The 18,355-nt window shown below is 42.3% G+C and overlaps 1 protein-coding gene across 1 annotated transcript in view; it reads right to left on the bottom strand.

Moving 5' to 3' along the window:
- Positions 1-18,355, bottom strand: part of TMEM232 (transmembrane protein 232) — a 1,143,478-nt gene that overhangs the window by 38,628 nt on the left and 1,086,495 nt on the right. Inside the window, exon 13 of the mRNA XM_069625485.1 lies at positions 15,538-15,619. Within this exon, the coding sequence (XP_069481586.1) occupies positions 15,538-15,619 (82 nt within the window). The remainder of the gene's footprint in view (positions 1-15,537; positions 15,620-18,355) is intronic.

Consider the following 18,355-nt stretch of genomic DNA (forward strand, 5'->3'; position numbering starts at 1 on the left):
TGTGTCACATCCTTGTTTAAATACAAGTTTTGAAAAGAAAAGGCCAATGGAAGTTAGCATGGAGCTTCATTAACTGAAATAAAACCACGTGGCTGTGAAGCAAATGTAGTCCTTAGTAGAGTGTCTCTAACTCTATCTTATAGTAGCAAAATTGTTGGCGGTGTGTAGAGGGTCCAACAAAACACATGACATGACACAGAAGGACCATTTAAAATCTTTACTGGCATTGTCAGGAGATCTTTGAGATAAATTCCTGTAGGCCCTAGGCGCTTTCTATACAGCTAAACTGGATAATCTTCTATCAGAGCAATCAATATGAAAGCTTTTAGGATGGCTACAAGTTGTCATGGTTCCTAATCTAGTAGGAATACTGGTTTCATTGAGGTTTTCAAATCTACTACACAGTCTAAGAGAAATGCAGTCCAACACACGTCTTTCTTATTGCCACTCTCTTCCCCTAGGCCTCTCTGATCTTGTCATAATCTTGCTGGTTGATTGTCATTACTCCTCCATCTCCTGGTCCTGCCTAGGGCTGACTGAGCCTGCCAAAACCCTCCTGTACCAGTTCTTCCACTACACCACCTTCACTTCCTGAGACTAACAGTACCACCTCTTTGGTACCTCATCCACTTGCTGAAGTTATCCCCTCTTCCCCCTGGGTCTCACTCACCACCTCATTCACTCTTTTAGCTCTCACCACCCCCTACTGCCCTCCACTGCTGTCACCTCTCCAACCTCCTCCATCTCTGTTGATTTTATGTTGTCCAGAGACTCTCCAGTCACCACCGAACTAAAGCCTTCTGCAACCCATGTTCACTGGCTGTGGACTTTGTTTTTTAAAAGTGTTCTCCATCTTCTCACTGGGTTAGGATCTTGGTGAATGGCTGCACCTGTGTCCTATAATTGTGTCAGGGTTGTCTGCTATGTCTTGATTCACATGGCCTCACTTTGGGCTTAGAGGGCTGTGCCACGCCTTCGTCTGGTCTGTCTTTCATTTTGGATGTCATTCTCCTTTTCCAGTTACTCCCTAGCGCTTCCTGGGCAGGAGCAAGGTCCCCTGTTTCCTCAGAATGTAAATTGGATGCTGTCAAAATGCCGGTGTGCTGTTTAAACCCTCTGACTGTACACAAGATGCTGGCTTGCAGTGAATTTGCTAATTGTATCGCCAGCAAGAGAACGCTCTGACGGAAGACAAGAAATTGATCCTTATGTATCACACATGGAGAAATCCGCAGTCAGAAAACAGCAAGCTAGAACACAGCATGAAGAATGGGTCTCTGAAGCTCAGGCAGCATCTCACTAGGATTTTGAAACAAGCTCTCTGAGATGGTGGGTTAGGTTGAAGCAATATTAGAACAAACACTTCTAGTATTGTGGGTATTACATACATTCTGGCTAGAGTGAGTAGTTGTTTTTTAACCTTCTTAGGACTTTGAGTCTGCCTAGCAAGTACTTTAGGCTTCCTCTGTTGGGGTATGGGTCCAAAGCAGGGGTTCTTGTGACTGTCAATCCCTCGCCTGCTGGGGACTGGGAAGGGTTATGGCCACCAATACTATCCCACACTAACTTGCAGAGCCCTGGTGAGTGTTAGGGTTGCCAGGACTATTCCTCACTAACTCACTAAGGGGCTGTGGATGGTAAGCGCACAAGTGCTGTCCCGGCCTGAGACCTTATGATTTTCCTGTCATGTGATTGGATTCAAGGGAGGATGACCATGAGATCCCTCCTCTACAGCCCCAGGCCCATGATCCATTGGTTCAGGAAGGTATCTGCCCACTTGAGTCAACCAGATCAGGCTGGGGATTTCCTTACATATCTCCCTCCTTCCCACTGGCTCCTCTCTGTTTGAATGTTTAGGGAGGAGAATCCCGTGGTGGTGGTTTTGACTTTTCTGGTAAGGACATCCCAGGGCAAGTTTATAACCTTCAGTGTCTTCCCCAACCTTTCCAAATCAGTCAACTCTTACACATGGGCCATATTAAACCATTTGTCAAAGTAGTGTCATTCTGAGCCAAAGGTACACGTCAAGTAAGTATGGGAAAAGGTGAGTGGCACCTGGCAGAGAGAGATGACCTGCTCAGTAAGAATGAGGTCCAACCAGACTGTGGACTGCCGGCTTCCAGACTGCAACATTGACCATGCTGGCTAGAGATAGAGGATTATGAAAATATATTAGATGCACCCTGACCCTCCTTGCACAATAGTTTTTGCCTCTTCAGCTGTTTCTGGTGACTGGTACTCCAGCTCTAGCAACCAACTGCAATATACTTTGTTTGTGTCTCATGGAATGCAATAGCTTATGCCCATTGATTTTGGTGCTGGTGGGGTGATTGGATAGACACAAGCAAAGTGCCCCAGTTGGCCACAGGCATAGAAATGGATGGTAGGGGATTCTGGAATTGGTGGAACTGGCTTCTGGCCATCACCACCACTTCTGAGCTTCACTGGTATTTGTGGTGAAGTCAGACCTTGGGATGTCACTGTGGTTCACAGGTTTTAAGGCTGTCCTCGGTCGAGTCATGTTCCTGGGCTTGATGTCCAACTGTAGCTAAGGCCTTGCAACAAACCATTGGTCATTTCTAGGAAGTACTAGACCTCAATGCCAGGCTGGTCAGTCTGGTGTGTTTTTATTGTTGTGCGTGTTGTCCTTTGGTGGCAGACTGAATCGCTAACTCCAAGGTTGGCTTGTGGAGTTGACTCACCAAACTCTGTAGGAGAATGGGAAGGAACCCATAAACTGCTCTGGAAGCAGTTTTTCTTTCAGCTCTTTGGCTATTTTCCTTCCGATTCATTTTCCCATTGGAAAGTGGATTCTGTATGGCTTGATGTCTCCTGATTTTTCTGCTAAATATATCCTTTAGATGGTCTGGTGATATTCTGTATCCCTGCTGATTCTCTCTTGGATGCCATTTCATAGGGCATTGTAGTCAGTCCAACTAGTGGCATTCAAAACCTGATAGTCTGCCTAAATCTCCCCTATAAGCAGCGGCACAATGTAATGGGACCAGTTGGTCATTTCCCATCGAGCAGCCTCTTCAATGTATTCACATATGTTGACAAGAGCCTCAGGGTCCACCTCTTCCACATATGTCTGTAGCAGGGAGAATGGTGGTATTGGTTGAAAGTGCACAATTGTATGAGAAGGAACATATGGCCTGTCACCAGTCTATCTGGAAGGCTGGCCAAAGGTGGTGGTTCCCCCTTGGCTGTGACATTTCAGGGGAATACAATTCCTTTGATGACTTTCATCCTGGCTAGGCTTGGATGGTGCTGCCCGAAGATATTAATAACTTTGATAGACATGAGCCCCCTTCTCCCTTAATGGTGTCCCTCCAGATTGGGATTGAAAAGAATGCTGGGCCGATGTAGCAGATACCAACATTGCATTGCAGTTTGCCCTTCTTCCCTTGAGTCTTTCCACAGGAGTAGTATGGTCAGGCCTAAGTTCTTGTTGAGCCTAACAGCTTGCATTCCAGGTTACCCAGAGGTCATCAGAGCTCTCATCATCGGTGGGCAGGTTGATGTAGGCAGCCCCATGCCTCAGATCTTAAGGAAGACACAGACATCCCTATCAGGGTGGTTTGACAGTTTTCTGCTCTCAATGTCTGGTGGTTGTTTCCCAGAATGTGTCTTTGACTTGCCCCTTTTCCATACAACTCCACTACCCTCAATGATGGATGATAGAGTTTTATGTTGAGTTTTTACCCCTCTCAAGGATTTTGGAGGTGATGGAAAATTCCTCAGGTTGGGAGTGTAAGGCTCCTACCACAAAGGTCTAGGCCGTACACTTGGAGCACTGGGTTGGCATAACAGCATAACCCTTTTCGATCCTGGCTGGGCTGCGGGGCTGTGGCTTTCCCATAGTCTGACTGGGCCTAAAGAGGACCTGACTGGGTCTTCAGGTGCCTTTACTTTTGACCAAAGGTAACCATGACGATGGTCCCATTGACCTTTTTGTGTATTACTGTATTTTCTAGCTGTTAGCTCACATTTATCCCCAGGTTCTCAATATTGAATGAGGAGTGGTCTTGGACAGGTTTAGGACATTGAATCACATGCCCCCTCAATTTCTCAACACCTCATCTATTTCCTCCCAAGACAAGATTGGGCAACAATATTTCTTTTCCTATAGACTTTATACCAAAGGATAATGTAATTTATTCTTGCCTGATTAATCAGAAGATTCAAATTCAGAATTTCAGGAAATTCCTGCAAAATAGTAGTTCTGCCACTAGTGTGTCAATAATTGCTATATATTCATAGAATAGGCATCCTGTTTAGCTAGACTCGTATCAGTCTTTCTGCAACCGTTGATACAACAAGTGGTGATCTCCATGCAGGTCTGTAGGAGATATGGGGAAATGATATCATATAGGATGAAGCTCTATCTCCTGCCTGAATCCAAAAGGTCCAGGACTTTGCCATGAACAATTGTAACAAGAAGTCAAGAAGTTGATATTTTCCTGACGTCTATTCACGTCCATGAGAGCATGCAAAGGTAGCTGTTCTGGCTGTTTTTGCTTTGCGTGGGGGCATGTTGGGCCGTATGGCCGTGACTTGCATATGCGGTTACTTTGCGCAGAAAATTCCATGAATATGCAGGGCGTGCATTTTGCACGCTGCGCGCAGGCTCACACAGTGTTTTTCTTGGTGCGTGGCCTTTGCGGGTAGAATGCAAACTTTTACAAGAATCGAGCCCCAAGACTCTATAATGCATCTCTTTGCCTTGCCGATTTCCCTTTAGGGTATGGAGCAATTGTGCGGCTAAAATCATAGTTTGTCTGTCACTTTACCAACTTTGGCCTGCTATAGAACACCATGCCCTTGAGGCTGCAAACTTGACAAGAAACCCACGAGCAGGACAGGCTGATTAACAATGTCATCACTTTATTAAAGTCATGATCTTTATAATGTAAAGAGAGCCTTTGATGCTAGACAATGACAGAGCTTTGACCTCCTGTGCCCTCCTAAAGTTTCACACCCCTGAGGTAAACGACCTTGCTGCATCCTCTCCAAAAAGCATTGTCGGGCACAAAGGGTATTTGTGGGGCTGGGTTGAAATAATAATGGTCATTCTTGAAAATAAACCATGCACTAAGAAGCCAGATATACAAGTGCCTACAATTGGGTCAATTGTAGGTCCACATAATTGTGATTCAAGTACATGTATTAATTACTGATGTTTACATTTATCAAGAAAGTCACTCATAGTGAACACACATTCTCTGCTGAATGCCTATTAAAGGGTAACTCAATAGTACAATGCAGTACACACTTCAAGAAAGTGATGAAAATAAAATGAAGTGCTTATCTGGCAAACTAATCACAAATCACAGTCCACTAATAAACTGTCACCCCTATTGGGGCAAATAAGCATCATTACACATTAGTACAAAAAGGTAAATAAAAGAAGATTGTGCTTGTTTCTAATGCAACTATCCTCATGTGTTCGCAGCATTTTGTCATTTTAGTGAGGTGAGTGGGAGCATGCAAATCATGAACATTTTTGAAATGCAAGCAATGAGAGTGTGGGCAATGCACAAGTGACCATTGTGCCCACTGTGGAAAGTTGGTATCTATACAGTGGATGGTTAAATGTGCTCTTGTTCCTGGTCTCTTTGAAGGTGTTGGGGACTGGTGGTGAACCAATGTGACAAACCCAGCTAAAACATCATGGCACAGTTGGGTTGGCCAGGGGATCCTCCCCACTCAACCCTGACCCGACTTCATATCGATGACGGTGGCACCTTTTCCCCATGTATACCCCACCCTCTACCCCAAAAGCTAGGCAGGGGACTTGATCACAACTGGTAGTCATTGGAGCATACCCACGGTTGTTAAAATGTGGGCTCTGTATCCCAATTCTAGACTGCATTCTGTACTGTTTGCAGATTTAAAATGGATGTCTCTGAGACTCCCAGATAAGCAGCACTAAAGATTTCCAAATAAATAGCTATACATGTTTTCACCAAATTAACTTTGTGTAAAAAGCAGAAATAGTACTGCACAAATGAAAGAAGCATGAGCAGGCTAAGGCACCTATCTTGGGCTTCATTTAAATGTCCAAATCCAATACACAGCTGGTGTGCAGTCACCTCGCATCCCTGACCAGTAACTCTGAACCCCAATTATGAGATGATTGCCCAATTTCCCTCTGGAGGTTGACTAGAAGGATGGAAGGGCAGAGAATATCACTTTCACCCTTGATCGGTTAAATTTCATCCAGTTGTTGACATCCTCCAGGGATCAAAGGAAGGCCTCTGCCATGACACACAGGCCCACAATCTGAGGACAACCTGGGCATCATATGCATACATGTAAAAAGGCATTCCATGTACATGGATGATATCAGCATACAGTCTCTTATACAGATTATAATAAGACTCAGAGCTGATCCTGATCCCTGGGACAAACCACATGTAATAGCCATAGGTGCAGACTCAAATGATGCAACAGCAAATTATTGAGTTTGTTCAGTAAGGACTCAATCCAAGCTAGAGCTCTGTCTCTAATGCCCAAATGTGATAGGTGACCCAGAAGATTGAGTTAATCCCCACAGATTGTTGGTGTCAAATGATGCTGAAAGATCTAGTAATAGGCATACGAAAGAACTAGAAATAGGCATATGCAGACACTGCTGCCATCAACTGTCCTTTTCAGATAATCTATAGCACCTACCATCACTGACTCTAGTCCTGATCCAGGACTAAGTCTGGCCTAAAAATCTTTTTAAAATCTGGATGTTTCCACAGGAATTTACAAAGATGGATTCCATTATTTTACTTTAAAACGGCAATTGGGGATTTATTGAAAGTTGGCCAGCTCTGACGGATCTATGAAGTTTCTTTACTGTACTTAATCTCCATTGATTGTATCTCCCAGTCCATCACCCATATGTACGACTAGTGTCCTGTTTTGGTGGTCTGTGGTAGGGATCTCACCCAATTGTTGGCTTCTGCCATGGCATTCTCTTGGATCTTAAATGCCCTGACAGGGTTAGCCTCTCATCAGTTGTTGAAGGACTTGTGAACAGTCACTAGTGCATTTTCTCCTAGCGAATCTGTCGGTAGGATCAGCTTCTCTCCCAAAACATTTTAGGAATCTAGCCTTCGGAAATTGTAGATAAGGAGAGTCAAGTACATAGATCTTACTTTTTTTTATGTCTCTTCCGGACTGGATATGGTACTGTGTCCTCAGTCAGTACCAGGTGAGTTTGGCGAATGCGTTCCACCTCTTCCATTGTTCTTGATAGGTCCTTGGTAGCCTCTTAGGTGGAAATGGTCTCTCGGATTGCTGAACACTGGATGATTATGTTATGGGTTTTAGTTAAGTCTGGGTTGGAATGGGTAGTGTGGACATGGAATCTATTGATGAGGTTCTGGCAAAGACAGTTGGTGGTGGAGCAAGAGGCGTCCATTGTCTGTGGATGGTGTAACACGAGTAGAAGTGACTTCTACACTTATCTACGTGTCTGCCGAGTCAGTTCAGATGGCTATGTTCTCCTGGGCCTGGCAGAATTCATTGGAAAATGATCTTCATCAGTCTCCCCTTTTCCTGTTTCATTATGTTTCATTATGTATTTCATTGGGAACTAAATGATCTTGATCTTATCAGCCTCCCATCTCTACTCTGTCTCTTCTTGGGTTTGGTCTGAATCTAAGTGATTTTGATCTTTTCATCTCCTCTGTCTCTTCTGTCTCTTCTTTTGGCTTGGAAACGTTCCCAGACTTTGTAATCTCCATACATCTTTCCTCGTTCTCCTCTTAAATTTGGCTGGGATACATACGATGTTTCCTGCACCAGTCTCTTTTTTTTGCTTCTGGCTCTTCCTCAGTCATCTCAACCATAGTTTCATAGCTAATAAACAGTGTGTTTCTCAAAGATGCACAGGCTTGAAATAGCATTTTCTTCTTTGAGTTTGTGGAGTTTTCCGTGTCTTCACTGTAGGTATAAATATTCTATAGGCAGGCAATATTAGCTCCCTACTTCAACTTAAGGACAAGTGAAGAAAAATGTAAGAACAATGTTACCGTGGTTCTTCAGTAGTCACCGGGTACCCGCCGGTAGAGATCTAAAATCTGTCTCCTTACGTGGATGGTACTGGAGGTGAAAGAACCCCACAACACCCAGTCTAAACATATGCTTTCTGTTTATTGGGGACCCAGTAATAATAGGCACTACAAATCTCATGCCTGTTTTCCTATTGTGATCTATGATTTGGGGTCAGGGCTTGTTTACTGAAAAGGTAAGAAATTAGGCCCAGTATTCCATGTCTCCTTCCCCATTACAGATTAAGCTTAGTATTAGTAGCATTGTCTGAGCTGCCAGGCAAATCCATTGTAGCTGCTTCAGGTGGCGTATATCAAACATTTGGAACAGGTTCTGTGAACCCCATTCAAGATACCATAATGGTGCCTGTTTTCTACCCTTTTTTCTGAGAATTGTGGTTTGAATCTCCATAAAGAAAAAACTAACAATGCAAAGATTTCTCCTGGGATGGGAGTATTTCTTTCATGTTTATTGGCTGTTTGTGTTTAACGAAAATTAGCTGAGCACCAGAGGAATACAGGCAATATGTGCTGCATGTTTTATGTAAGAGTGTCCTTCCTATTTGACATGTACCTCGAAATTCCTTAAGAAGGGTTGGAAGATTGCTTTGGTTTCTAATTGTGCATGGTGCTAATGTGCTGCAGTTTTTCTTTTGTTCACTCCTTTGCTGGTAATTTCTAGAAATCTTGGCCAGGGTAAGGAATCCCAAAACATTTGATACATTTCTGTGCTGTAAGACAATTCGATTTGAATTATTTCACTCTCACAGTAAAAATTACAAGAATGCACTTGGATCTCTTGTACTAGTATTATTTTCTGTCTTAGTAAGAGTACCTGACAAGTGGGAAAGAGTGCAAAGTGTTATTTTTTCATTAGTTTTGATAAAAGTAAAGGATGAAGTCCCACCATGAAATTGAAAAACATGAGTTATCTTCATATTTAATAGAATGCAATCACGTGACGGCACAAGCAGAGAGGTGCTCCAAGAGTGTTAGGTTCAGAGACTAGGACTTGTTGCTCAAACAGTGCCTGAGGTAGGTGGGCATCACTAGCATCCCAGAGACTCAGTTGGAGCTCTATCTTGGTAGAGTGGAGCTGAAATTAAGCCGCCTGGATATGGGTGTATCTATAGACCATTTAGGCGGAGTTCAATAGTACGAGGCTTACTCCCACCAGGCCTTTGAAAGTGGATCCATTACATCTTACCTGACAAAGATGTGTGCCCCAGGACGGGTGAGATTTATTACGGCAATGTGCTTGCAGATTCTACCTGTTTTTGAAAATACAGGAGCGTGAGTGGGTGTCCCCAGAACTGAATGAATATCTAGATTTTGTGGCAAACATATAGAGTCTATTCGCTACATTTTAACTCAGTGTGGGGCTCTGAGCTTGTAGTATAGCAATGCATATAATGAAGTTCGTTCGTATACTTCTGACCAGTTTTGGGCCACAATTTTCAGAGCCGAACCTTATTGTCTGTATCAACAGCATTCCATGGTTGGCAGAGGGCAATTAAGGAGCTTGACTCGGCCTTATAGGCCCTAGTGAAGGAGGCCATAATGATAGGATCATGGTAACCAGATTTGGTGGTTTTTAGGGGGAAGCCCTGAGGACTGTTTGATCCAATATTGTAACGTTTTAATGTTGGTATAGCTGGTCTCTTTTATGTTATTCATCGAAGTATCTTGTAATGAATTTTAATATTTTTTTTTACTTTGTAATTTTATGGTTAATGTTGTAGTGTAAAATGGTTTTAAATGTAATCAGAGGCACTTAATAAATAAAAAGAAATAATAAAAAAATACAATGCAATACCAAATGTTCTATCTAATATTACATTCTGTTCATAAAAGGTTATCAGTCACCTAAGAAAATTGCTACTTGGAATATCAAAGGTTGGGGTCGTTTTTCATTAGAAATATTTTGAATAACAAGTCAAATATTAGGAACAGAGATCATTCTAAACTGTAGAATGCTGATGTTGGGTATATGATGGGGAAGCTGTTTAAAGGGCTCAACAGCGTATGACTGTGTCTATCTGAGTGTGAAAGTCTCCTGGTCCCTAATAAAAAATATGCGGAAAGTGTGAAGTGCCTGTATGATACGGAAGTGGTGGGGGCCATTGTAACTAATTATGATGTTAGTCGACACTTCTCTGAAATGTGAGAAAACTAGGGTTGTCTCAATAAAGGGGGAGGGTTTGTAAATTATACTTAGCATCTACCTTAACATTCCTAAAATGCACTGATTAAATCGCACCCTTACACCTTCTACCCTCTAACACCAACGATTAATGCATTGAAGCCGACAGTATTTTACTTCTCATAACCGCCGCCATAGTTGAGAGGGGTGGAAAAGTGAAGGATATGATTGGTTGGGAAGCACACTAGAGCCTATAAGGCTGTGTGGCCATGACGTAAGTGTATGCCTGGGGCGTGGGTGTGCCCAGTGATGCTAGAGAGGTCACACTCAAGGTAGAGTTTCCTGCCCGAGAACCAGAATGTCAATCACATGAGGGGTGGACACCAGATCACCTCTTCATACGTGTAATGGAAAGGTCTGCTTGAAGCAGAGGGCTGTATGGATGTGTAGGCACAGCAGAATTGTACAGGTTGCGCATGGTGCTTTAATGCCACACCCGCAAGGTCAACGGATGTTCTGTTTGGAATCTCATTGTTAATGTAACTGACTAAATGTATCTTATTGACTGTTCTGTAGGAACCCGCGTTGTGTAAAGCCCTATAAAACATGTGAGGTTCGTCAGCTCACATCACAAATTCGGGAGTTTTCCTACCCATTTCTGCACAGCGGTATGGAAATATTTGCTTCTCTACCGTTGCTGCCTGGCTTTCCTATTGGATTATTGTATGATTGGGTTCCCACACATGTTTTGAGATTTTGGTAATTTGTACAGTTAGCTAAATGAACAAAAGTCCTTTTAATTCTCAGAGCCTTTTCACCTTAGAAATACTATTTGCACAGTTGTTATGGTACCTCTTTTATTGCTCCCACAGCACATGATCCAGGATATCCTGCCTATTGTCCATTCTTCCACTGATTACGTGAATAGAATTGACCTAGTCCTACCAGGCATTTTGCGTTACAGGGGGCAGCAGCTCCGATCTTCTGCCACACATATCCTACGACAGTGGGGTCCTTGAAAAGAAATCTGATCACTGCACTAGTTGCCCATATGTGAGCATTTGGCTTACATGCCCCTTTGTTTTGTAAATGGCTCCATCTATGAGCACATCACTCAAATTCAAAGGCAAGAAGACAATTCCCTAGCATTTTCTTGAGCTGCTTACAATGCTCTCCCAGCTTACGTTACCCCTCTTTGACTGCCATCACCTCCCCGTTTGTGGACAAGTTTATCAATGTATCCTTTACTGATGGTTTCATCCCTCCGGCATTCAAACAGGTCTGCATGACCCCCCTTTTGAAGAAACTCAGCCTTGATCTCACTAGACTTATAAATTGCTGCCACCAGAGTGGGCCTACCATGGCTTGCCAAGATTTTAGAAAAGATTGTGCCAACACAACTCCAACTACATAATGAAAATTATAATTTGCTGATCCTCTACATCCTGGTTTTCTCCTACTGCATAGTACCGAGTCAGCTCTTGCCTCTGTCTGAGATTAAATACTCTTAAGTGCTCATTAAGGACACTTATCTATATAAAATGTTGGGTATTCCCCCACAATCTCTGTTTTTTGACAGTGTCTTCATATCCAATCTGGATAATGAAAAGTCATCAACAGCTAAACCTCCCAAAATCAAAATCAGAATTAATTCTCCCCTGCCCAAATAATCTTCTCACTGATCCATCCAGATGTCCTCCTCTGCCTGAAGCTGCTTTTTGTCAATCAGGTACAAAATGTCCAGCATCTACAGAGTCTCTGATTTGAGCTTCAACAGTCAGCAGACAAATCTCAGAGGTGGGGGTCCATGTCTGGATTTCCTTTCTCACTTTGCATGAAATTCCAAGTAATTCAAATGTCGGCAACAATTTGAGAAATGCTCTACTAAAAATACAAAATTGCAAATTAGCTTCTTCTTTTGACTCTGACTGCCTTAGGAAGAACTCAATCGTGCTTTAACTGTGAGTGCCCTAACCAAGAAGAGCGTTCATCTGCATCTAAGTCTGATCCCATCCTTAATAGCAGTTAAGCAGCTACATTCCACCCACATCTCCTCTGAGCAAGATGAAGAACAGCAACCCTAGAGTCATAGTTCTGCCTCCTTGGGTGACATCAGACGGGTGTCTCTAATCTGCATCTGCCTCTCAAGCTAAAGAGAGCAAGGAGTTCACTTCACACATGAATTTGCTCCTCCATTAGGTCACTAACATATGCGTTCCCTTCCTTGCTGATATTTTGTGTACTTTTTAATCTTTTGTTACTCCCAATGTTTTGTTTGTATTTTTAAAATTTCAGATATTTAGAATTCTTGCATTGTTCAAAAACGGTGAGACATCTAATCACTCTAATCTGTCATCAGTTGATGGCTGAAGGGTTCTAAATTATTGAGACAGATGTTAGTCCTCTTCTTTGCAGCTCTAAACTCTAGTACCTACCCATACCCATCCTTATCCTTTCTTGTATAGGTGGGCATGTTTTAATTCCACACAACATTTTGTCATTTCGTTTCATGTCACAATTCTTAGGCTGCATCTCCTCCTATTACTAGTGTATCTTGTAAGAAACATTGGCTGACAATGGAAGCATGTATGTTTAACACGGTCTTCATGGGCATTGGAATGGAGCTGAATGTTCATTGTGCTTCCAATTTTAACGTGGCTTGTGATTGATTTTTCATTGTTCGAAGTGAAGTTTCCCAAAAGCTACCTTCACCAAACGAACCTGTAAAAGCACCCTAGACAATCATAGCCCCGCCGACCTGAGATGGAAGTGTTCTTCTCCTCGGATCATTTCATGTGCTGCTGGTCCCAGGGATACCTTAGGGGAATCGCATTGATTAAGAACAGTGAAGCACTGTTCTTAATATGTGTCGCTCTTTGTTCATTCTATGTTGACAGCTGTGAGACTGAAAGTCCCAACCAGTAGCCCTTGAAAGATCTCCTGTACTTTTTCATTTTTCCCTGACAGGTCCACCAACTTTTCCCAGAGTCGGGCTACTCCTAATGTCTCCTGTTCCCTGTGTTAGTATCTTTGTACAGTTAAGCCCGTGGGCTCCATTGGTTGGTGGCAGTTTGAGGTGTATGTGTATAATTCTAGTGTAGCACAGCCTGCTATATCACAGAGATGTACAACCCCTAGTTGCAAGTAAAACAGCAATCCTTTGCTCACCCAAGGGAGAACATAGTATGCATGTTGCCCCATATATCACAGGGGCTTCTGCATGCCTCAGAAGAGGGCCATATGGAAAGGATTAGATCTGACTGGATACTTTAACGGTGTCAGCATTTATGGCCAGAATCCACGTCAAAGATATATGGGAATGTTTGAATGTGTCAACCTCCAGTGATAGGGCATCTTGCAACATTTTGAATCGATGCACCCCTTCTGATTCGAGGTTCCGAATTCCTCCTGTAACTAAAAGGGTATACATCCGTACTGGGTCAAACAGTCAAACGTAAACTTTGGGAAGAGTTGCTTTGATAAGACAAAGTTGAACTAAAGAGGCATATGCAGAGGTTCTGCCTGATGGCTTTTTGCCAGAACAAAGCGGTTGAGGGAGTTTTGCCTCTGTTTGCTGCAGACACTGTACTTCTCACTGACCACTGGAACCAAAGAAGTGTCACTCTCCCCTCTTGAAGCTGCAGGCACAGTTGGGTCCCAAATATCACAGACACCCTTCTCTCACAAGCGTCTTATTTCCTGTCCCTGTGCAGACTCAACATGAAGATGCAGGAACACCAGACAACAGGAGCATTGGTAATCAAACAGAGCCTAATGCCTGTCAGTACAACAAGAAATCGATGAACGGTATACAAATCATCATGACCAAAAAAGCATTGATAGTACCAAAGTGTGACTTGTGGACTCCCGCTGAACCTTTCGGCTACACCTTTCAGCCATCAGAACTATGATGTTTGCCTCCAAATTGGCTCCGACACTTCTCTGTGAAAGCACCTGTCTCTGTCCTAACACTTCTTTGAGTGGTCCATCCACAGAGCGACTGGCCTGCAGACCATCCTTATTGCCAAAGAGACCTTGCTGCACCATCAGAGACCAGGAACCACCACAGTTGACTCATGTACTTGAGAGGACGGGCACCAAGTTCAGATGGAGAATACAATCATCTATAGAACTCTCACTGCAAGTTATGTCTGTATTGACATACCATCAGAAAGTCAATCAGATAGATCATTTAGAACAGAAGCCCTATTGCAACATTGGGCATCTATCCAAATCTGTGGCTAGACATGCATCAGAATTAGTATACAGCTCAACAAATCAGATGCTAGTTCACTTTTCCACTGATCCTAATGGGAGACAAGTACCCAATTCAAAAGATGTGGATCCCAGAATGCCAAGGCATGCAACCAACCCAACTGGGTAAATGAAGGCCCCATCAGACTTTAGAGTTTAGGCTGTGACCCTAAACTTGTAACGCTTTTTTCTACTAAGCTATAACCTGCACAACTCTCATTTACCTTTACAAAGCTGTGTGCACTCTCCCTTATTTGCCGTTGTAGCATGTTCTGCCGTATCATGGACCACCCTGCTCCCATTCTGAGACTTTACCTTGACTGCTCAGCCATCGCTATCACTGGGTGAGCCAGGGAAAGCTCCATGTGGCCAAGTTATGTGTCAGTTGATCTCGCACCATGAACACAGAGCTGAGTTAAACCATCCGACAAGCTATTTAGTACAGTTTTTGTTTTCATGGCAGGGTCAGCCATATTTGTGTTAAACACCCAGGTAAATACTGTCCTTGCCAGTCACCATCTGCTGAAGATAGCAGTCAGACATTTGCTCCATGGTGCATTTTCCAGTGGCAGGCATCAGCACAGGTTACTTTCTGGCTTTCTGTAATGAGCTGCTCTCACTGCCCAGCTGTAGTCCTGCCTGACAACAGGTAGGGTTCACCAATTTCTGTGATATCAGCTAATCTATCGGTTGATCATATGGAAAGCTGTGGTGTCTCAACAACTCCATACGTACCGTTGCAGGTTTCAGTGGACAGAGATTGAAGAGCCTTTGCATAATTACCGGAATAGTTGCATGATGGTGATTCTATGTATAGCGCAAGGTCAATCTTTTCACAACTTCATCCTAAACTCTTTTGTCATATAGAAGTCTATATTTCCTACTCACTAACTTAAGATATTGCTTGCAGAATTTTTTAACGTTTCTAGGGATTTTAAATGCATGAAGATAGAGGGGAAGTAGATCAAATGGAAGTGAGGTATGCATGGCCTGTAAGTATTAAATGAATATAAAATTGGCTAAGTATCGTGACGAGTCACGCATGTAAACACAAAAAATGGATATCTATAAAAAATCGGGTTGCTACATTACCTGAGCCTTTATAATCTGTATCAAATCCACTCTTGTTCTGGAAATGTAGTCCATACTGGTGTTAGTTGCTTCCGCTGGCTTCCTGCGGAGAAAACAATAGATGTCAAAAGAAAGTAGAAACACTCTTTAAAAAGAACTGAAAACTGTCATTCAATCTGGTCTATTCACATGACACCCTGCAATGCCCCTGTCTACATGATGATCACTTTTCCTCTATTGCATTTGGTCCTTACAGCCCAATGTCAATAAACAACCATGGCAAGTAATGTCAGGCTGGAGTCCATGTTCTGGAAAGTCTTTCAATTACTTCTTAGAGAGCTTGAAAATATGTGTAGTCTATTTTTATACAAATCGGTCATGATGCTTTCCCTTGTGGAAAGAAGTCTATGGACTAGAAGGTGCAGAAGATGACTACCTTTCCACCAGGCCACCAGAAAAGATTTATAATTTGTTCAAAGTTCTGCCCTCGTAAAAAAAAATTCTCTACAGAGGCTGATTACAAAAAACCTGAATGCAATCTTATGTATACATCTTACTTTTAGCTTTCTATATTACAAAGATCACTCTTCTACCACAAGGACTGCTCTAAAGAGTCATTCTTTTCATTTGCAAGATGCATTTTTAAGATACGTCACAAATGAAAATGTACCAACATGGGGGCTTTGCTGAGTTGTGAATCGCTAACCTGGTCATCCTCTCAAAAACATCAGAACAGTAGATGTTTAGATGATTTTGGTTTTATATTTCTTCTTTGGTGAATTGTATTCACTTGTTTTGTATGCAGTTGAGTGTTTTTGTATGTAACAAAATAGTGGAAAAATATCTATGAGACTACCTATATCTATGCGGTGGCCTTAACAAGATGGCCACCTGTTTTTCTGGTTCTGTGTGATAATGCCAGCATGTGAATGCCAGTGAAAACACATGTCAGCAGCACAACATTCCATTTCTACTGGGCTTATCTTCATGCCCTTCTTCCCCCTCTTACCTCTACGCTCTCCCTATCCATGCCCTTTACCCCGATATAGGGAATGAAAGGGAATGCTAACAGTGACATTTTGACTATGCCATTCACACAGTGATATACAGTGATATGCAGACTTTTCTCCATGTTATATCCTCCTAATCCAAATTTAAAGCACCTTCATAATTATCTGCCGACTAAATGTATGCCTGCACCATCCAATACACCAGAGATCACCCATCACTTTTCCGTTGCCTGCAGTGCTACAGTGGGGCTGTGAGACAGGTTTCGGGGGTACGACCTAATTGTAAACTCCAGGTGACAACCTGAGATTATCTGATCAAGGCTCATGGCCACTGATACCCTCCGGGAACTAATTCCCATAATTTCACATCCTGCTGCTAATCATTACCTTCATACTCCAATTCACGCCGGTACTAATTAGCCAGGAAAAAGCAGCACCAGGTGGGCTTGTTGCCAACCACACACTATTTCCCTCTGACTTGGCATGTTGTCATCACTCGCTGTCTCAGACCTCACTCCACTGATCTTCACAGCCACCAGCAAGACCCAATGTGCAGAATGGGATAAGCCAAAGTGCCCAAAAAGACATTTCACCCATTCCTTAGGCACATTCAAGAAAGGAAATCAGACCCTCCTCTTTCAACAGTCATTGTCAAAACATCTCTAATTAAAGTATTGGCCGAAAGGACCTCCCTTAAAACCTTCATGGAACATACGTCCAATGATATACCAATGATCTTCTGAGATATCAAGGAGTTTTTATATCAAGTCAGTAAAATGAAAGATACCACGGCCACACTTCAAGGAAATGAGCAAATGCATAGAAGTCTTTTACAAGTTTATTAATGACTTAAAATATGAACAGAGGGCCACAAAGGTGATGATATTATTACATTATTTTCAAAATTCCAACCAACACTCCCAAGGATCCACCATCCATCTGTCTTTATATCCAGAAAGCTCAGCATTTACGCCCTTGGAAAGATCCCGCCCATCATGCAAAGCACAGGGACATTATAGTTCATGTGCTTGGTTATGCTAAAGCAATAGAGTTGCTGAGGGATGCCAGAGTCATATGGCCCTTTTCTTGGGCAGGTGACAAACCATTATATTTATGATAAGGTGGGGAAAACTGGTTTGGATGCGCTTAGGTTTGATATATGTTGTGGTCTATAGTGCAAGACAGCTGCACACCTCTCAGATTAGCCCCTGAATCTCTACGGTAAGAAAATCTTCATATTGTGTGCGCTTATCTATGAATAGATATAACAACTAGTAGATGGTGCTTATTCAATTCCAATTTTTAATAAATGTATGAATATTCGGAATTAATATTATTATTTGCAGACACATGTTTCGACACTAGGTCGTTTTCAAGGTGTAGCTATATACAGTGAATCATTAAACAAAATAGTACAAGAACATCATAGGCACATTGAAGATATGCAATACACAATCGAAATTAAATTGCATAATTGGTATATATTGAGTAGTTCATCAACATTACCATTGTGCAGATCGGTTGATTCATATTTTGTCAGAAGCATTTTAGGAATGTAGACAATATAATGTAAAGAAAATAAAATTGAAAATAATAAGCAAAACATATATATAAATAGTATAAATAAAACATGGTGCACAGAAAATTAATAATTAGCTATAAAGGTTCTTCACTGTTAGACAGTCTCACATTTCTTGTATAGATAAACAAATTGAGAAGTTTCTGTATGCAATATATATATAAAGAGTTGAATCCATGAACTTAACTAACAGTTGGTCTCAACATTTAATTCATAACTTCATCTGTAAGTTCAGTGACGCTTGAGTAGA

This window comes from Ambystoma mexicanum, chromosome 6p, assembly GCF_040938575.1.
Source record: "Ambystoma mexicanum isolate Mex_15411 chromosome 6p, UKY_AmexF1_1, whole genome shotgun sequence".
Taxonomy (NCBI): Eukaryota; Metazoa; Chordata; class Amphibia; order Caudata; family Ambystomatidae; genus Ambystoma; species Ambystoma mexicanum.